The sequence below is a fragment of the Miscanthus floridulus genome, chromosome 4, assembly GCF_019320115.1.
Source record: "Miscanthus floridulus cultivar M001 chromosome 4, ASM1932011v1, whole genome shotgun sequence".
In the NCBI taxonomy this organism is placed as follows: Eukaryota; Viridiplantae; Streptophyta; class Magnoliopsida; order Poales; family Poaceae; genus Miscanthus; species Miscanthus floridulus.
In genome coordinates, this window is record NC_089583.1 from 16,534,131 (window position 1) to 16,555,447 (window position 21,317).

Consider the following 21,317-nt stretch of genomic DNA (forward strand, 5'->3'; position numbering starts at 1 on the left):
TTCCCTCTCCCTTCTTGAATTTCGGCCCGCTGGCCCCCTCTCTTTTCCCCGCGGCCTAGCACCGCAGCCCAGCTCTCCTCCTCGCCCCGCGGCCCAGCACCGCGCCAACCGCCAGCCCAGCCATGCGCCTCGGCCCAGCAAGCCGCGCCAGCCCATCACCACGCCAGGCAACCGTCACCCACGCTTCCCCGTGCCCTGCCGCTGACGCCCGGGCCCCGCTTGTCGATGCCATCCTTCTTCCCCACGCGGCTCGGAACCGCCCGCGCCTGGCCTGGCCGCAACCGCCGCCCACGACTGACATTGTGGGAGCACCCCCCCCCCCCTCGCGCCCCGGCCGCTACAAATAGCAGCTGAGCCTTCCCCCACGCACCCTACTGCTCCCCGCTCTCGTCTTCACGCTCGCCAAGCACCGAGGAAGCCCCGCAACCGCCGCTTCGTGGTCACCGGGATCCGCCGTCTTCTCCTTCGCACGGACCGCCGCCGCCGAGCTTCCCCGTCCTCCTTCCTCCCCGCGGTGAGAACCCCCTGGCCTCCCTCTATCTCCCAGTACCCCTACTTTTTCTTTTCTTGGCTTCTCGAGCCCTGGCCGTGAGCTCCACGAGCCTTGGCCACCGGCCATGGCGGCCACCGCGCTACCCGCTGTTCCCGACCGCCGTATCGGCATGGCCGAGACCCCCTTCTTCCCCCGCCTTCATCGGTGCTCTCGGTTTCGCATTTGGTGAACCCTAGCCCCCTAACCGCACACGACCAAGACCTCCACGCCGCTAGCAATGGCGCCTCACCGTCGGCGTCACTGTGCCCGGCTGGAATCCTTCTCTCCCCCCCAGGTCTAATCCGAGCCCTCCATCCATGATCTGACGGCCGAGATCATCCGATACCCCTTCGCGTGGCTGATTTGCATAAGAGACCCTGGACTTTTCTAAGTCCTAACCCGTAGTCCAAGGCGTAGTTCCCCGAACGTGCAATCTCGTTTGGCAAGCGTAAACTTCACGGTTTAAGTCAAAAATACGTTTTCAGTATTTACAGAAATGCCATTTGAACTGTTTCGTTTATAAAATTGTCGTTTTAACTCCGAATTGATCCATTCAAATCGCGTTAGCTTCGTAATTCCATAACCTACATGTTAGAACAACTGTTAGTCAAGTTTGGAACTTTTTAATTTCATGCTTAGATTTAATTAAATATATGGCTATAGGAAAACCTGTTTAAATCATAACTTTCGCATTTTAGCTCCGTTTTTCGTGAACTTCGCGTTGACGTGATCGTAGCGAGACATAGATTATGTTTACAAACATTTTATCTTGATTTCAATACTATTGGTATACTGTTCTAATGATAGGAATGTTTGCTTTGCATGAATGCTTTTGGAATGTTGTATGTTGCTGTGTTGGTCGCGTTCAGACGGTGAGGAAAACGTTAGAGACCAAGAATTCTTCGACGACCTGTAGGACCAGCACGAGTTTGTGAACCAAGGCAAGTATAGCATGGGCCTTCCTTGATATCCTATTTCACTTTAATCAATTACTCATTTGCATGTGTCTAATTTTGATACCTGTAAGGACATCCTAGTGATTGTTTATCTTGTTCCTTGTCTCCTATGGGTTAAATGCATATGGGTAGATTGCTAGTGCTCTAACTGAACTTGATATACATGATGATGAATGATACTATGGAACTAAGAGTTTAACATGATTCATAACAACTGTTCCATAGGGCGAAGGTGCAAATGACCTTTGTTCATGTTGCTCCCAGCTCTCCATAAGGACTTATCTGTCGGCAAAAGCTGGGACTGACAGTGTAACTGGGAGAGTAATATGGCTCTGACTTTAGCTCAGTAATAGGATCTTTTCTAGCTAGTTAGAGGTTACCTTTTTGGCGTAAATGGGGCCTTGCCACGTTGGGTATAGGGCTGCCTCTGTTCCTATGAGTATAGCCGCGATGGATATGTGCCATAGGAAAGGGGGGTTCCTACATCTGCCTGCCAAGGAAACCTAGCGGCCCTAACTTGTTAGGGAAACCTATGAAATGGCTTCATAGTGTACCCTGCCCGCTCACCTTGGCAGTGACATGGGAGTAATTAACCCGGGCATATGGGGATCACGACTCGCGGTGAATGTGCACCACCTCTGCAGAGGGTAATAAACTGTTATAACAGCCGTGCTCATGGTTACGAGCAGCCCGAAAAACTCACAGAATAACTGAATACTTGTTGTTGATCATTTAAGTTGTTCTATGATGATATATGGTACACTTGACACTGATATATGTTTTTATGGGATTAAATGGGAGCTTAAGCATAACTTGATAATACCTGAGAATAAAAGCTTGACTCACTAAAAATGCTAACTGTAGTAAACCTGTGTCAACCCTCTTTGAGCTTCATAACCCCATGTTAGCTTGTTAAGTACGGGATGTACTTACACTTGTTTATTTTCTTTATTTAGATAAAAATCCCGGATGGGTAATAGATGACAACGGGTATGAGGAATTCTCGGAGGATTTTTAGGCTTGTGGTCAACCAGTTGACCTTCCCTATGATGAAGCCCACGAGAGTTTATTATCTTGTATTTTTCGCTGTGTGATGTAAGACTAAGTTGTATTATGGATCTGATGTAAGAGACACCGTGATGATACTTTATATGATTTGTCGACTTGTATGTGTGACTATTTCCTGGGCACACATAAGTATTGTGCATTCAATTTTATCCTTAAAATTGGGTGTGACACAGGCCCGGCCCACCCACCCACGATGTCGAGCGGCAGGGAGCTCCTAAGCTCCCCCGCCCCCACACAGGATTTTTTTTTGCGGTTTCTTTCGAGACCCCGTCCGCTTGGTCCTCGCCGGCACCGCCCGTTCGTTCCCTCTCCCCACTGCTAGCTGCGCCTTTGCCTAGGGCTCCTCCGTGCCATTCTCGGCCGGTGTGCCCTAGCATCCCGCCTCGCTATGCCGCTCCCCAGCGATGTGCGCCGCTGTTGAGGTGGCGGCGGATCCGTTCAGCTCCACACACTCCGACCTTCGATCCACCACCTCTTCCATCCATCTCCACCGGAGGCAGCGACAACGCTTTATCCACAGGGCCCCCTGCAGCGCTCCTCCGCCCCATCCTTCTTCCCGACGTTTGACGACTTCAGCCTTCCTCCCTGCGCTAGTGATGGATCGGGTGATCCCCATCGTCCGGCTGTATCGGCGCCTTCTCCCACAACCAAAGATGGCATCCAGTCCCCCAGGTTGTCTTCCCTTTTGTTTTCTTTGCTTCGCTTGTTTGGACATGCTGTTGATTCCTATTTTAGTTCCGTTAGAGATTGTAGTATAAAGTCAATTCCTTTTTTGTGTAGTCACATCTATAAATTCTACTTGCCTGTGATCTATGTCAGATCCCAGAGATCTGCATCCTATTTTCAAAATCCACTCTACTCTGATCTGAATATTTATTAATTATGCTTCCTGGTTCGAGCTAATAGTTTCATCAATGTTATTTATCCTCTTTTCTCTCTCTTTGTTTTTTTTGTGCAGATCACAAGCGCTTGCCATCAAAGCATCCTCATCCATCTACTCTCCATGATTGCTCACATAGGTAGTTTCTTCTACTATTACTGATTTTGTTTGTGTGGCTAATTATGCTTCAAAAATTACAAGAGTATAAATTTTGCATTTGTTTCAATTGGAAATTAGCTTCTTTTTCAGCTTGCTAATTTTCCAATTTTACACGTAAGTTATGGATGCTTTGGCTTCCAAATCATTAGCACTAGTTATGGCTGTTTTTGCTAATTTTAGTTAGCCTTCCACCTGCAGGAGACGTCGGCTTCATCTGCACTCCATCAGCAACAGTGGTGTGCAGCTAGGACGAAAAGGTATGCCTGGAGAATGCTCTGCACTTGTTTGGACTGATCGCTGTCTCCACCAGTCATAAAATTCGCCATTGATTTTATGATTTATCTATGTTGATCTATATTTGCACTAGTTGATATTAGAGATTCAAGGTTTCTGACTGTTACTCATTGTGACTATGCACTATTGTTCAACTTGCCCCCTTATCTTTGTTTGTGTGAACCCTGGCTGCCTAGAGCATGCATGACGGCCTTATCTTCTATTGCTAAATGTCCTAGTTTTTCATGGCAATTTTTCATTTTCTACTGAACTGATTATAAATTCTGTGTAGCACTAATTCTGTGTGAATGTGAATACTTACAAACTGATGTAAGTACAATAAGAAGGTTAACGAGAACTAGCACATTGTACTCATAGGACTGGACCACCTGCGACTATAAAATGTTTATAGTTTTCCTAATCATTGTATGCATTTCCGGATTTTCTCTTATGAATGCAACCAAACCCTTAATTAATTCACTCAGCTTGTAAACATAGATTTCCGAACATGCTTCTTAAATTCTGTATCCATGGTTCGTTACCTTGGAATGTTATCTCATGAATGAATGAGATTGTTAAGTAAGAATAACCATCTTGAAAATCAAATACATCCAGGAACTGTGCCTTTTAAATTCTATGTTTTTTGTTGCAGGAGAAGCTCAACAAAGATCCCAACACAGTAATTAGGAAAATGAAAACATAGACACTGGTAAGGATTTGTTGGAACTTCCTGTCACTTACCTTTTACTCTAATGGAATTAGTTTCTGAGCTCTAAACTTGATTGAACATTTAAACTTGCTAGGAGTGTAATGTAAGATTTGTAATGTAGAATTAGTTTCTTAGGATTTACTCTAAGTACAAGCATGATTCAAATTTCAGAAAATTTAGAAATAGACTCCAATATACTTCTATTTGAGGTTAAAAATTTAGGGATGCTGCTACAGGGACAAGGCTCTTTGGAGCTAGATTACTTAAAAGAATATTCATTGACTATTATATGCCTACCTTACGTTTCCTCACTTCATATAAGCACTCTCTGTTTTTATTAGCAGGGTGAAATTGAATGTATGGAATTAACTAAATTATCTTACTGTAACCTAGATTGACCATTTTCTGGTAACACTCTGATGCTTGACTATATCTAAATGCAGTAGAGGACCTGTTACAGAGTTATATTTTGTATTATGTTCTACCAAAAGCGAATATATTAGGGACATAATAAACTGTCTGGAATTATTGCTTCCATTTGAGATTGTTTCATATGCCATGGCTCTGTCTTTTTATTATAATTTTTATTCCAGTATATGCTATTTGAGGGTAAGGGCTAGTGGATGATATATAAAATATTTATGAGTAGGCTAGTTTGGTTGCAGATAACTAAGGTTTTGTGAAATCCTGTATGCAGATGGCATGTGATGAACTACTATGTACAATTAATTTCAAGGTTGAGAACTTCTTTTATCTGATTCTCTTTCCTTGGTGCAGCACAATTTCATTCCAAGGCGAGGAGCTTCCAAGACTGTGTATGCCCTCTGCTCCTCAGCATCCTCTTTGTCGACTTTATATTTCCTTGTAAAATTCATTCTTTGTGTGTTCACTTGGTATCAACTTGTCAGAATCAGAAATCTGTAGATATCAACCTGTTAACTAGACTGACTGTGCACATGTTAGAACCATCTGTTTGTCCGAATGCAAACCCGACAACATCTTTATAACATGTTCCTGTCGTGGTTATGGTTGTATAGTTGCTGCCATTGTGTACATCTTCTATCAGCTGATTTCTCAGGGGAATAAAATTATTCGCACTTGGGTAACATTCTTTGATTCCAGGAATCAATTGTTCGTAGTGGTGCTCAGTGCTTACAAAAGAAAACATATTTTTTTGCTGTAAATTTCATAGCAAAGCCTTTTGATTTACAGGCTTGGTTTTGACAAACACAATTGATTCCTTGAAACAATTCTTGGTACATGAACTACCATTATTTGTCAATAGAAATTGATTGTCGAACATGTATACGGTGGTTGTTATTGGTTCAGTATGGGTTATGCTGATTCTGCCTCGTAATTTTCTAATGCTCAGAATTGAAAATATTCTTCCAAGTATAGCATCGCATTTGATGCCATTGGCCAGGTTTTTTATAAATGAAAGAATGCAGTGGAGCAGAAATGACAAAGGTGAACTGCTACTAGGAGCAAAAGTTGGTTTTCATATCTAGTGTAGTCAGTAGTTAGTTTATATGTAATCATTTCAGTGGAGTGACATTGCAATTTTATCTTATCTCTACTGCTATTGACAACCCTCATTTCCCTTTTACCTGCAACTTGGCAGCCCATTCTAGTTGTTCACTAGCTTACTTGAATTGAAGGTTATGTTCTTAAATAAATGTGTGGCGCACCCTTGATGTTCGTTTTCTCCATGATTTATGTGCCCTTCCACTGGTGTATTCATAGGCCCAGGACAAATTTAGTAAATAAAATTCAGATTATCTCTGATGAATGACACCCACTTTCCATTATTTTCATGCTTAGGGAGTTTTTCTTTCTGGTTGTTAAATGAAATACTTTCATGAAATAGTTTTGGATACTTTAATTTTTCCTAATAAATTCAACAGTACAAAAGTCTTTTTCTTAATACTATGTTTCTAAGTGTTACATTTGAAGAATTTTATGAACTGTCATTCTATTTACTTATTTAGCTAATAAAAAAGTAACACACGGAGCGATCACAATTGAAAAGGAGACATTACCTAGATTGGTGTGCAGATAGATTCTTTGTCTGCCTGTCACTCTAGTTAGGTTTCATGCATATGATAGACTGATAGTTTTCATAGGAACCTTTTATTAATCGGTTTCATGCAGATAGATTCCTGCATTCTAGTTAGGTTGCATGGAGATAGGTTCCTGCAGGCCTTTTGTTAATCAAAGCATTTCCAGTTAGCTTTTCCACTAGTTCATTAGAGGTTCATTAGTATTCAATATATTTGTGTACTTCAGGTCTGCATGAAGGCTATTTGTGTGTTGGAAGCCATTGCAAGGGAACACAACTGATGCTTTTTCTATCATCGCTTTGTGTTTCATTTGAGAACACAGCTTCAAAGAGAAGGCCTCAAAGGTGAGCATCTTGCCAGACTGTACTAGTATTTCCAAATTTTTTCAGATTCGGCTTCTTATTACCATTTTAAATTATGTGGTATTGGTTTATCCTAGTATGTCATTTTAAAATTTTCAAGATTCGTCTTCAGTTTTGGAGTGTGACAAATAATTAAGGTGGGGCCAAATGGAAAATCATATGGCGCCTAGGGAGGCTGGCACCCTCGTTAGCTAAAGGACTAAAATACCATGTTACAATGTTTCAAAAATCATCTCAAAAATCATGTATTTAGTACACCTAAAGTTAAGTGTAGCCGCAACAATTCAGATTGATATTCATCTTTGATGCTAAGATTAAAAAAGCAGAAGTGTCGCTGTCAGCACATGATGAACAGTGCCAAAGTTGATTGCTTTTCTATTTTGATTCTTGGCATCTAGGATGGATTTCAAAGGCACTGTCAATGCATATCCTAGCAAGCCAGGTCTGGAATGTTCGTCAACTTGAGAGTGTTCAACCACTTTAGCTTCGCTAAGAAATCTCTCTCTTTCTTGAAAAGCTATTTCGCTGACAAATTCCAACAACTACCGAGCTACTATTGTTGTTATTATTTGATACTAGCAGCTACTTATGTTATATGATCTTTATAGGATGCCCTTTCCACAAGTAATATGGGAGCTAACAGATTTCTTCAGTGCCTGTATCCACCGAAGGGAAGGCTTCATTTTATTTATGCCAAGTTAGATACTGCCAAAGTTGCATCCTATCTCTGAAGTTTACAGTGCATACCTCAAAATGCATGTATGCAGTTTAAAAAAATGCATTGGAAGTATGAAACTCTGCTCCTCTATACTCTTTGTATGGCCACCTGATATGTTGCTACTACTGTCAACAACAATATGCACATTTTGTTTATAATTGTTGATCCCTTTCCACATGGCTTGCTTCACATACACATTGTTTTTCCCATCTTATATGCCCAGCCTAGGGGAAAAAATGTTTTTCCTCTGACTGATGTCTTCGTTTTTGTAGGAAATAGCTACGACCGATTGTCAGCTCTTCCTGTGAATATTTCCCTACTTCTATACTTGCTGCTGAATCTCAAACTATGAACCTAGCTACAGTTTCCTTCTGTACATTATTTCAATGGAAGAATGGAGTTTGCAGAAATAGGCTCATAATATGCACAGTCAAATTGCTTATTCTTCACTGTGTGCTTTGCATTGTTTACGGGAATTTACAACAGTTTTCTACGTTACTGCTGCCTTCTCATGCTACATTTTTATGCTTGCTAGCCCACGCAGCTGCCGGGAGTCCTGCTAGTTTTAGAACATTATAGATTACACATGCTTTAGGAGCTAATAGATGGCTTGGATCAAATTGCAGCTATTGCAGTCATGGCACGCTTAGTCTCATTTAAGATGGACACTGAGGTGCTTGACGACACTTATTAGATTATTTTACCAATTACCACATACATGGATTTATTTCACTTGAGAAAATAGTATCATAGAATAAAATGTTGCCACCTTGCTGTAGTTATTATTTCTTTTTTGGAGCCTTACTATACTGATTTTGTCGACATTTGCCCAGTTTATATTTCATTTGAGACGATCTCAGTTTGTTCAGGTAAAAGCCAGTTCGGGTCAGCCAATTCTGTTGAATCTAACTACAAATGCAGCAAAAACTACAAATGCCTAGTTCGTTTAGTGCTTTGCTTACTCTATAATCATGAAAGTTTCTTTTTAATGTTTTCTTTTGTTCTGCTTCTTTTGACAGGTGAAGCAATTGGTGGCCATTAGAGAGGGGCGACAGAAGGGAGAGGGATGTATTAGTTTTGTTTTTTTTTTCCTCACAGATTGTATAATTTTTTATAAAAAAGTAATATTTTTTCCTTACAGATTGTAATATTTATGATCCGAAGAAGGTTATTTACCTGCTATAAATTGCATGTGATTTTGTGGAATAACTCAGGCAGAGCCACAAAACTATATATATATATATATTCAAAATTGCAAACTGTGTTGCAATCTTCTTTCACGATTCATTTATCAAAAAAATTATGTTTTTGGCAAAAAAAGGTTTATGCTTTGAAATGTCTCGTATGATTCATTTTACCATTACAAACCTGTTTTATGAATAGTGCCATCATAAATGCATCAAATCACGTCTTTACATTTTAGTTTGAGATTTTTGTTTTCCCTCATCTATCACAATATAAAATCTGTCTTTCCAAAAAAAAAAAAAAGGTTCAAGCCATGTCGTCCAAAAAAACCACCAGGCTTAAGGAAAATCAACAACGTCATCAAATAAAAACCTAAAAAAATTGAGACAAAAAAGGGAAAACCAACCACGTGGTAAAAAAACCCTAAAAAACGAGGCAAGAAAAAAGGGAAAAAAACGGCTGGAAGCCGGTGAGAGACGACCACGTGAAGTGGAAAGAAAAAAAACAGAAAAAGCTCGTTTGAGCCCCGTGCTGGCGCGCCCGTGGGTCGTGGGCGTCGACGTTGGGTACCAAATAACTCAGCAGTACCCGGTTACTAAGTAGGGTTGACACATATATATATATATATATATATATATATATATATATATATATATATATATATATATATATATATATATATATATATATATATATAGCCATGAGAGCAAGACTATCTTTTTTTAGACTCAGTGGTCCATTGGTTTGTATATGTCTCTCTTCGATCTCCACAACACACTATGTCTTTGTCAACTTTGTTCTTTTCTCCTCAATACCAATGGAACCATGGGCTCATCATGCCTTTGCTTAAAAAAGGAAATTCAAACTCGTTGCACTCCGATCTCCCATAGTCCCATATATATATACTCCCATTCCATTTCTTTTTTTTGAGGGAACAAGAGGGACTTGGGAAGCCCCTACTGAAAATTTTTTAAAGTAACCAAGGAGATTAACAAAAAAACAAAAGTTTTACAAGAGGTTACATGGAAGGCAGGAGGCAGAGAGAAAATCAGGAAACAAAAAAAGAAACAAAGAAGATTAAGACAATTACAGATATTACTCTAGCCATAATTCAATTGAAGGAAAGTATTTCTTTTAGCCCTCCACAGGAGCAATGCAAAAGTCCTCTTGAAAACAACTGAAGCCCTTTGAATGGTAACCGGGAGTCCTCCGAAAATGGCATCATTCCTAATATTCCAGATACTCCAACTCATAATGATGATAACTTCCATATAGAAACTGACATTTAGCTGCATTTTGAAGCTCTCAAAGATCTACAAAGGGTCTAGATCTAAATTAACTGTGATGCCAACAAGATTCCAGTAGGCTTGAGCCATTTCACATTCCCAAAAAAGATGCTGAACAATTTCCTCAGAATTCGAAGAACAAAGCATACAACTGTAAGAAGGAAGGTGCATGTGCTTCCTCCTCAAAATGTTACGGGTGCTCAGCCTGTCATTAGTGAGTAACCAGAAGAAGACCTTGCGCTTATGCTGGCAAGAGGATTTCCAAATCCATTTATAAATTTGGTGTGACCAACTTCTTCCACGTAGCTGACAGTAAGCTTTCTTGGAGGTGAAAATGGAACTGCCCCAAATATACATCCAAGTGTCAACACCATCAGACAACTGAAGGTTTTGTAGGATGATTTTGAGCTGCTGAAATTGTGCAAATGCTTCTGTTGAAAGAGGAAGGCTGAACAAACTGGAGGTGCTAGTAACTGAGGCTGCACATTGGAGTGAAAGGAGAGGCTTCTTGGCAAAAGAGAACAATTCAGCAAAGGTTAATCTTAGTGGTTGACCCATCCAGCAATCATTCCAGAGAAGGCAAGAAGCACCATCTATCACTGAAACTGAGGCCATACTTTTGAACTTATCCAACAATTTCAAGACATCTTTCCACCAGAATGATCCTTTCTTGACATGATTAGGGAGTCTACCATTACTATAATATTTCTCCCAGATAAGATGCACCCAGGGGATGTCAGCTCTGTTGTAAAACTTGTGAAAGTTTTTTAGGAGTAGAGCCTCATTTTGGGTTTTGAGGTCCAGCACCCCAAGTCCACCTTCTTCTTTTGACTTGGTCACCATGGGCCAAGCAGCCTTAGCATTGATTCTATTGTTTTCTTCAGACCCTCTTCAAAGACAGTGCTTTCTGTATTTATCAATTTGCTCCCTGACAGTGGAATGAAGATGGAAAGTGCTCATGAAAAACATGGGAAGGGATGTGAAGACAGAGTTGGTCACCTGAAGCTTCCCAGCTTGAGAAAGAAAAAAGAAGGTGCTGACCAGCCTCCTTTCACATCTAGTCACCAAAGGCAAGAAGTCCTGAACCCTTGGTTTAGAAGTACCCAAAGGGAGCCCCAAGTAGGTGAAAGGCATACTACCAGTGGAGCAGCCAAAGGTGGCAGCAAGATGTTGAAGCCTCTCCTCCGAGAGATTAATTGGAACTAGCATTGACTTGGAGAAGTTCACCTTTAGACCAGTAGAATTAGCAAAAGTGTTTAGAAGGGCTTTCATCACAAACAATTGTCTAGCACATCCTTCCATAAAGATAAGAGTGCCATCAGCATACTAAAGGATTGGGAAGTCATTAGTATACAGAAGAGGGATTGGGAGATTGAACAACCCTTGCTCCTTTGCCCTGTTGAGAACTGATTGTAATAAATCTGCAGCAAGCACAAACAGTTGGATTTCAGTCCACAAGAATTATCATTGTATACAAGTGTCAAGTCCCATATATATACCAAGTGTCAAGTGGAGTTCCACATCATATGGAGCGACGTCATGAATTTCACATTCAGTCGCATGCGGCCTCGCCGAGTGCGAGGGGAAGTGTGACCATGCATGTGAAAGGCACCGCGAGCAACCAATAGAAGGAAAGCAGCTCAGCAACCCTGATCGCATCGGAATACTCTCAACTCTCTATGCATGTGTGGACAAAAATTCGTGATCGATTTCATGCATGGAGAGTTTTAGTGAAATAGCTATAGTGATCTGCCTCCTGTTTGGATCCATTCAGTTTTTGTCAGCTTTTAAGAATCTGGCTTTTGAAAACTTGTTGGAATTCAAAAAAGCTATTTTTTGTCGGATTCTTAAAAACTAAGAAGTTATTGATGCCCAGCTTTTGTTAGGTTTTTTTATCCATAGAGCAATAAATGAAGTCAGATTCTTAAAAACCGGCGGATTCAAACACCGTCACCAATTTTTACTCAAAATCTAGATTTTAGAAGCTAGAGGCACTACTGCAGAAAAATTTAACAGTGGCGGGCAAATAGTATTAACCTAGGCGATTTTTCGAACCGCCTCGGTGGAAAGGTCACAGTTAATCATGACTTTACCGAGGCAGTTCAAATGTCCGCCTCGGTTAATTAAATAAATAAAAAAAAAGCTCGTGGATAAGCCCAACGAGCCCACCCACGGGCCTGCCAAGCCCATCCACGCGCCGCACCGCCGCTCGCCAGATCCGCACCGCCGTCGCTGGAGGAGGTCGCCCGCTCGTCGGATCTGCCCACTGCTCGCCAGATCCGGCCACCACGGGCGCGGATCCGGCCTCCAGCCGCCGAATCTCGCCCTCCACCACCGCCACCGAGAGAAAGTGAGGGAGAGAAGAGGGTGAGGCATGATGTCGCTGGCCCTAGGGAGCGGTGCCTGGGGAGCCGGCCCTTCATCCCACCGGATATGCCATCGGAGGCCACCTCTCCGCGCGGATCCGCGCCATGGTGGCTCCATCCCACCAAATCCGCGACGCCACCCGCCGGTGGAGCCATGGAGGTAGGGGAGGAGGGCGGATCCGCGACGCCACCCACTGCTGCTGCTGCTGCTCCGTGCCGTCGGGAGGGGCCGAGCCGCCCTGCGCCCTGCCTGACGCTAGATCCGGGAGGAGCCACCGCCGAGAGCCGGGCCCGCGCTCGCGGCAACCGCGCGCCACCGCCAGGAGCCGTCGTGGAGGAGAGAGGGAGGGTTGGGGAGGGGCGCGTCGGGGGCCGGGAGGGGAGGGGGCACGTCGAGCGACTTCACGAGGAGTGCGCGTCAGGCTGGGGAGGAGACCGGAGGGAGAGAGTAGTGCAGCTGAGGAGGGAGTGAGGAGCTAAGGCTGAAAACCCTAGTCCAGAGTATATATATATATATATATATATATATATATATATATATATATATATATATATATATATATATATATAATATGTGTGTGTTCAGAACTGGGCCTCTTGGGCTAGTGGAGGCTAGGTCTGATTTATCGAGGCGGTTATTTTACAATGTCCGTCTCGGTTAATGATTCATCGATGTGGTTATTTTACAATGCCCGTCTCGGTTAATACTTATTAACCGTGGCGTTTATTTTACAATGCCCACCTTGATTAATACTTATTAACCAAGGCGGTTATTTTACAATGCCCGCCTCAGTTAATGTATTAACCGAGGCGGTTGCTGTCCGGCTGCCCTGCCTCGAATAACCGAGGCGGGCAACCGGGTCGCAATGTTGTGGAAAATATTTTATGTAGTAGTGAGGCAAAAACTGGTTTTTAACAATCCAAAACTGATCGAAACATGACCCTAAACATGGCCCCGAGATTAGCATCATGCAACTCTCCGTGCAATGTTTGGATCTAGCTAATAGTTGCATGAAATAGATGGTTTTGGATGCTAAAAATGATATTTGCAAATCTTTTTACCCCTAGTAATTAATGGTATAGCTAATGGGCTAACAACTAACGTCTTTTTTGCTAAAAATCAATCCACGTATTAAGTGACATGTTCGTATCACTTGGAAATTTGAACTATTTTTAGATAACTAGTTACCAAGGTATCCAAACAATTTTTTTAAAAAAAAATAAAATGCTATGTTTTGACTGGACAGCGTGCACGTGTCTAGTTGGGAATGGCACGCGTGTCTAGTTGAAAATGGCCCACCTACTACACACCCACCGTTGAGGAGAAAACCGTTTCTACAAACAGCGCGGCGCCCATGCAATTTCCACGCAGTACGTATAGTGTAGGATGGCTTGTCGAATCAAGGAGGGCCTCTAGTCTGTTTTGGACTCTGGAGATGGAGGGGAAGGTGTCGCGTTGGAGCAGTAAACAAGCAAGAGAGGAGCAACCTTTGATTTTTTTGATTAACGAAGCGTGCCAAAGCAGAAGAAGACACAAGAGGCCAAAGGGAGAGGTTGGCACTTGGCACAGAGACCAATCCCCAAAAGCAGCTCCTCTCAGCCACAGAACGCTGATGCCTGGAGCCCTCCAGCATCTACTCCACCTTCCTAACCTATCTTCCCTGGACATGGCCTATGGACCACGAGCTCTTGCTTTTTTTTTTTGAAAACCGACGGAACTCCTCACCAACGTAAGAAAAAAAAAGTGATTTCACGCCAATTGCTCCATGCCTCCATCAAGAGGTACTCAACGTGGATGACATGGGGCAGTTTGAGCTTGCAAAAAATACTTGACGACATCATACCATGAGAAGCGTTTTGATAGCTCGGACTTAAAGACAAACCAACCATTGAGAGAATAAGAGAGCATGAGGTGCGTTTGATCTTTGAACTCCAAAAGGCCAAAGCCAAACAAAAGACACCGGCCCTGTTCGTTTCACTGGAATTTGGCTGCTGCTTATGCTGATGCTGATTTATTATGAGAGGAAAAAAATTATTCCTTCGTTGACAAGTATTATTGAAATAGTGCTGAAAAATAGGGTGACCAATTGCAATACTAATGCCCTACATTTTCCGTCCTTCAGCTCATTTTTTAAGAAATATACAAGAAACCCTCTTTTCTAGGAGAAAAAGCTCTCCAGACACAGCCTTTGTAGTATACTCAACAAAATTTGAAAAACAGAATAAAAGAGAAAAAGGTTGTGTCTACACTCACAATCTACACTAGACTCTCCTCTCCGCCTCTACTGCAATTCATTCTTAAACCTTAATTAACTTCTATTCTTTGTTGGGAAGGTTGACACATCATATCACATATATATATATATATATATATATATATATATATATATATATATATATATATATATATATATATATATATATATATATATATATATATATATATATATATATATATATATGATGTGGCCACCAACGCGGCCAAAACCCGAACAGATGAAAAATGGATAATATTAACAAATCAGATAACTTTTGTCTTGTTTTGAAGTTTAAGGACTAAAATAAAACTTCAGTAGTTGGAGGACCAAATTTAGTTTTTTTTCTATTTATTATTTTCTCAACTCAGATGCATAATAACCATGATCCTGTAAAGCCAAGTTCCAAACCTCAATCCTCTGACAGGTTACTTGAGCTTCCCTTTTGGTGGTGGTAGTGGCATCTGCAGAATTGGTCAAATTCCATAAAAAAAACAAGGCAAATTTTACTTAGGGACACCGCACAAACGCCTAATATGCTGTTGGACACTGCCAACTTCAAACTATGCCCAGTACCATTATGAAATAGTGATTCTTTGCCACTAGACACCATGCTCATTATAATATTCATTTCGTGGTTCGGGAGAGAGAAAGGGCGGTGAATACACCAAATTGCCCCTGCAAGTCCTCTTCCACCTCTGCCCATCAGCCATGTGTGCGCGTGGGGGATTGGGGGCGCCGGGCTGAGCCAGCAGCACGACAGCGCGGGGCGCTCGCTGGTCCGTAGAGCTGCAAGCCGCCGTGAACAACCGCTCCCTCCATTTCTACTGCGCCGCCCATGGCTTGCCCCCTCCGTTCCTGCCGCGCGGCCATGGCCCAGGGCGAGCGCGACCTGGACGTGGGCTCACGACCTCACCGGGGGAGCAGGGCCGCACGGGGGGCGGGCGCGACCTCGCCGGGGACCGCGGCCATGGCCGAGGCCTGGCGCGACCTCGCGCGCGGGGGGGTGGGGGGGGCATGGTGGACGACAGCCAGGGCCAGGGGCGGGCGTGACCTCGTCGGGGGTTCACGACCTGGCCGAGGGCGCGGCCTCACCGGGCGGCGCCATGGTGGCGGCGATGCACAGTCATACTCGTGACGGCGCGGTGAAGAGCTCAGGTAAAGAGGTTGGAGACGAGGGCAATTTAAATATTTTCCTCACATTCTCTCTCGTCGAAACTGAAAATGAATAAAATAATAAATGCGGTGTCTCCGGACAAAGAACTATAATTTTGTAATGTCCACCAACACGTTTATGGTGTTCGCTAGCTAATTATACATCTCTTCGGTGTCCCATAGCTAAGGGTGTGTTTAGTTCGCGAAATAAAAATTTTTGGATGTCACATCGGATGTTTCGGGATGTCGGAAGGAGTTTTCGGATACTAATAAAAAAACTCATTACATAGCTCGCCTAGAAACTGCGAGACGAATTTATTAAATCTAATTAATCCATCATTAGCGCATGTTAGTACTGTAGCACTTATGGCTAATTATGGACTAATTAGTCTTAAAACATTCGTCTCGCGATTTCCAACCAAACTGTGTAATTAGTTTTTATTTTCGTCTATATTTAATACTCCATGCATGTGCCATAAGATTCGATGTGATAGTTTGGGGTGAAAATTTTTTGGAACTAAACCAGGCCTAATTTTACCTTAAAAAAACAAAAATCATGTGAGCAAAATAGAGGCCTCCTATCTCCAAAAGACTAGGAACAGAAGTAGTGTGGTGGTGGTCCATCATAAGCCGCGCCTATGGCGGAGTGCGCGGTCGTTAACCGCCGAGAAGAGTCCCTCACGTCCCCGCCATTGGAGCTCTATGCTCCAGACCTCCAGTTCGCTCGCGGTCGCAGGCAGCACTCCCACCGAATCTTCCTTCCTCCGATTCCCTCTCGTCTTCCACACCTCCTCCCCGCGGCCCCTGCGCGCCATCTGTTCGACGAAATATCCCACCCCTGTACATATAACCCACGCGCGCCATTTCCCGCCTCCCCAAGTTACCCAGCTACCTCCCTACCTTCCTCTGCGCCGTCACTAGCCGACCGGCGCCATGCTCCGGGCGCTCAACCCGTCCCCGTCCCCGTCCCCGCTCCGCGCGCGCCCGGCGTGCCGCGCCTCGCCGCGGCGGCGCGCGCGGGGGAGCTGGGCGCGCCCCCGCGCCGCGGCGGTCCCTCAGCAGCAGCCGCCCGTGCGCCGGCCCTCCGGGGACCGGCTGTGCGCGCCGTCACGGGGCGCCGCCGCCCAGCTGCCCGCGCCTGATGCGACCGCGGCGGCGGCGCCCGGGGCACGGGGCGAGCTGGAGGCGTTCCTGGAGGTGGTGCCCGCGAGGATGCGGCGCGGGCTGGCGCTGCACCAGGAGGTGCGGGACCTCGTCGAGGTCGTCATGGACCTCGGCCGCCGCCCCATCGCGCGGTTCCCGTCCGGGGACTGGGTCATCTCCGACCAGGTCGTCACTGCCGATGACCTCCGCCAGGCCGTCGCCAAGGTAGCTGCACGAGGCACGAGCTGATTTAATTCTCACTCGGCGTTACACCATGGTACTTGTTACTTTTGCCGCCCCCCGATCCCCAAATAAACTACTAGATTTTCTCTGCCTGGCGGCGTGCTAGTGCCTCTGGAGCATCTTCAAATGGACTGGTTGCTTTCTTAGTGGTTGAACGCTAGATCACGATGCATGCTATTGCTATGACTGGCCCCTATCTGCTCGAAGTAGCTTTAGGCCAACCATTGTGCACTCTGTTCCGCTTGTGGAGTCTCTGTTTTGCTTATTTGGAAGATTGGTGCTGGTTTGCAGGTAGGTGACTTCTCCGAGGACAACCGATCTGGGATCAATCACTCGTTGCACCGGATCAGCGCTATCAGGAACCGGAAAGCGCAAATCATAGGGCTCACTTGCCGTGCCGGTCGAGCTATATCCGGCAGTGCAGAGATGATCCGTGACCTAGTGGTGAGCGGTGGTTCAATATTGGTGATTGGACCTCCTGGAGTTGGGAAAACCACTCTGATCAGGTACAGCACCTAATATCCATGTCGCTTCTCCAGATCAGCAGATGGTTCCATGTAATGGCAGTCAAATTCAATAATTTGGTATTATAATCTATAGATCAAAGATTGTTTGATGAGTACTGTAATGTGATGCTAATGAATGATGATGCTTTTAAAAAATACAGGGAAATAGCTAGAATTTTGGCAGATGAAGGTAAGAAACGCGTGATCATAGTGGACACATCTAATGAAATAGGAGGTGATGGGGATGTACCTCACTCTGGCATTGGACGTGCTAGGAGAATGCAAGTTCCCAAAGTTACTATGCAGCACAACGTAGGTCCTCAAAGTTATTCATTGATATAATTCAATTATTTGCTTAGGAGTTCTCGAGCCTTTTCTTAAAAACTTCACTCTCAAGTGTGGTGAAACAAAGGAAACTTTGTTTTCTGCAGGTAATGATTGAAGCAGTTGAAAATCACATGCCAGAAGTAATTGTTATCGATGAGATTGGTACAGAACTTGAGGCAATGGCAGCTAGCACTATTGCTCAGAGAGGTGTTCAACTAGTTGGAACTGCTCACGGGGTGACAATCGAGAGCATAATTAAAAATCCTTGTTTGCAAATGCTTGTTGGTGGGATTGAGGTGCATTTTCTTCCTCTATTACTCTTTACCCAATGCATTTGCATGCTGCTGGAACTTAGCAACCTTCTGAAGGGACATTAAAGTGCCAGAGTCAATTACTTTGTGTTGAAGCTTCACATAGTAGATTTTAATTTGGTTTATATTCTAAGCAGCAGCGGTGATCCCAGTTTACCTACTTCATCATATTTTCCTTTTTAAACTGGATTACAATTGTGGAGCCCTATTGGCATTTTACCTTATATCAACTCAATCGCTTCAGTATTTTGTTTGTGGAAATATTAATCTGAGGTTTCTTATGTAGAGTGTGACTCTTGGTGATGAGGAAGCAAAAAAGCGGAAAGTCCAGAAAACCATTCTCGAGAGAAAAGGACCCCCTACATTTTCATGCGCTGTTGAGATGATATCCAAAACTGAATGTCGAGTCCATCACAAGTTAGATGCCACAGTGGATGCTATTCTTGCAGGTAACTTCCCAACTATTTAGCAATTTTAAACCTCATGGGTCAGCACCTCAATTATTAGGAGTCATTGACATCTTCAGGCTTCTGAAGATCTGAACTTTATTTCTATGCCCTTTAACTCACTTAATTTTATACTCTCTGCTACAGGGAAGCCACCTAAGTTTGAAGTTCGCAAGATGCATAATAAGTCTACGGAATCAGAAATGCCGTTGGTGATACCTGATAGAGAGTATGAAATAGAATCACTGCCACTATATCAGGAAGATATGGTCACCAAGTCAATATCATCAGAAAGCAACTTAAGTGAGGATTTTGCTGCCTCCAGGCAAACAAAAATCAAGAGTATGCCATCGGATGATAATTTTGGTGATGATTTTGTTTACAGAAGGAAAGCAAAAGGGAAGAAATCTGTGCCTGGAAAGTCTCTAGTCCGTGTATACACATACCAGGTAAATGAAGAGATGGAAAACATGAAGTCTTGGTTTTACTTTTGTTTTAGTCCTCAGTTTAGTAACCTAACACATAAGCTGCCTTGAATTTTATTTATGATATATTCCTCAATAACAGAGAACACTAATTTTTCAGTACCTATTTTATTCTCAAACAAGTCATGTAGTATTTTATTTTTGCCATTAATATAAATGTAACGAAGAAACAAAATGCTCATGGCATTTCTATTTCCTGCTGCCAGATATCAGAAGCTGATATACTGCAAGTAGCAACAGTGATGGGATTTGATGATGAACTAGATGTAACAGATGACATCGGAGCAGCCGATGTGATTCTTGCATCAAGTTCTGAAATGAAGCAGAATCCTTGGATTCACAATGTTGCCAAATACCACAAGCTTCCCATATTTGTTGTTAAGGTTATCACACGATACATTGATTTTGTGCTATCTACTGCTGATTATGCTTGCATTAACATACTTCTTTTTTTTATATATTGTAAATGGCAGACTAATACGATGGCTCAAATAGTTAAGGCTATCAGAATGATTGTTGGAAGGGACAACAGATCATCAAGTAAGCAACCTAAGGTTATGGAGGGCGAGATAGAGATTGAGGATGATGCTCCGATACGTACGCCATCTTTGGAGGAAATTGATGCTTTGGAGGTAATCAGTTTACCACATACTTGCCTCTGAAAGATAACTCAAATGCTTTTATGTTTTAGTTGCAAAATTGACTGTCTTTTGTTAGTAATATAATTTCTCTTCCTGATTGAACATTATTTTCTCATTTAATTTTTTCCTTCAATCACTATGAAATGTTGACTACACGGATGATCTTATTCATACGAATGATTCCATGTCCACGATGAGAATGGGTTTTTACATGCTATGATCATACTATGACTTCTGATATTCTGCCAATACATTAATATAATATTGATGTCTCTGTATATCTGTTTCTAAACACCAAACTAGCGTTGTCACATAACAATTACATTGTACTCTGTACACATGCAGGAGGCTCGGCTTGCAATCGAGTACATTGTTATTCCAGGCGGGGAGCCGGTTGAGCTCCTCCCAAGATGTTCAGAAATAGTTGCTCGGCAGCTGGAGCTCGTAGAGAGCTACCAGTTACTTGCTGAAACCTTTGGAAGTGACTCCAATTCAAGGTTACAGATTCTCCCCGTGAAAATAACCAAGAAGGGTTCTAGTAAAGACAATGGAGTATCAAAGCCCACTAAGCAAACCGGATCGGATTTGATCGTCAGTGAGAATGGCGGCGGCTCAAGTTTTTCTCGGCTGCCCTTTCTGCCAAAGTGACCTGTCTAGATTGACCGTCTGATCACCACTCTCGAAAATGTACATCATTCCTGCCCCCTCATTGTTGTTCTTATTGTACAGCATTATGCAGTGTTGTAAATATTGTTGAATGTTGAAGAAGTGAAAGAGCAAAGCTAACTGTAATTGCCTTGCATTCTTTTGCTGGAATAAAATCCGCTCATTTCTGGAGTCTTAGCCAGGTCAGCTCACATGCTTATGTTGGCATGTCTGAATCTACTGCTTCCACTCTACTGCTATTATTGTGTTTGTTTTGGTTTGGCATCCACTCTACTGCTTCCCAGCCAAGGGGCAATTAAATACTCTTTGGATCACAAATATAAGTCAATCTACGTTTGTCGTTAAGTCAAACCTTTTAAACTTTGACCAGCAATATCTATAAAGTTATATTATCTCAAGTTTAAAAAAGTATATGGTGTGAAAGTATTATTCATAATTAATCTAATAATGTCAATCTTGTGTTGTTTATATATAACATCTATGATATCCTAATCCTAATGGTCTGAATTCAAGTGAACTTATATTGCTTGACGGAAGTCATTGTGCATTTATGTTATTGTGCACCTTGCTCGGTCCTAGCGCTAA

The 21,317-nt window shown here is 43.1% G+C and overlaps 1 protein-coding gene and 1 long non-coding RNA gene across 8 annotated transcripts; both read left to right on the top strand.

The window, feature by feature from the left end:
• The first annotated feature begins 2,768 nt into the window (after positions 1-2,768).
• On the top strand, positions 2,769-8,970 carry LOC136549474 (uncharacterized). Of its 7 annotated transcripts, XR_010781921.1 has the most exons (10): positions 2,769-3,228; positions 3,515-3,575; positions 3,794-3,852; positions 4,521-4,577; positions 5,355-5,392; positions 5,950-6,044; positions 6,864-6,981; positions 7,398-7,441; positions 7,608-7,786; positions 8,344-8,966. It is a non-coding gene; the product is annotated as an uncharacterized lncRNA (long non-coding RNA). The 7 variants fall into 7 exon arrangements; XR_010781920.1 differs by having other exon boundaries at positions 5,950-6,981; positions 8,344-8,970; XR_010781922.1 differs by lacking the exon at positions 7,398-7,441 and having other exon boundaries at positions 5,275-5,392.
• Positions 8,971-16,600: 7,630 nt separating this feature from the next.
• On the top strand, positions 16,601-20,918 carry LOC136549475 (protein SEEDLING PLASTID DEVELOPMENT 1-like). Its single transcript, XM_066540770.1, has 9 exons — positions 16,601-17,332; positions 17,642-17,856; positions 18,018-18,168; positions 18,288-18,479; positions 18,781-18,943; positions 19,088-19,389; positions 19,632-19,808; positions 19,899-20,057; positions 20,412-20,918. Exons 1-9 carry the CDS (start codon positions 16,898-16,900, stop codon positions 20,712-20,714), a joined length of 2,097 nt encoding a protein of 698 aa, XP_066396867.1. The 5' UTR covers positions 16,601-16,897; the 3' UTR covers positions 20,715-20,918.
• Positions 20,919-21,317: the final 399 nt, after the last annotated feature.

Excerpts from the sequence above, each read along its gene's own strand:
- LOC136549475 (XM_066540770.1), top strand. The coding sequence starts at position 16,898 with ATGCTCCGGGCGCTCAACCCGTCCCCGTCCCCGTCCCCGCTCCGCGCG. Across the intron at positions 18,169-18,287 it reads AAGTTACTATGCAGCACAAC|GTAATGATTGAAGCAGTTGA; the intron begins GTAGGTCCTCAA and ends TGTTTTCTGCAG. Across the intron at positions 19,809-19,898 it reads TTCCCATATTTGTTGTTAAG|ACTAATACGATGGCTCAAAT; the intron begins GTTATCACACGA and ends TGTAAATGGCAG.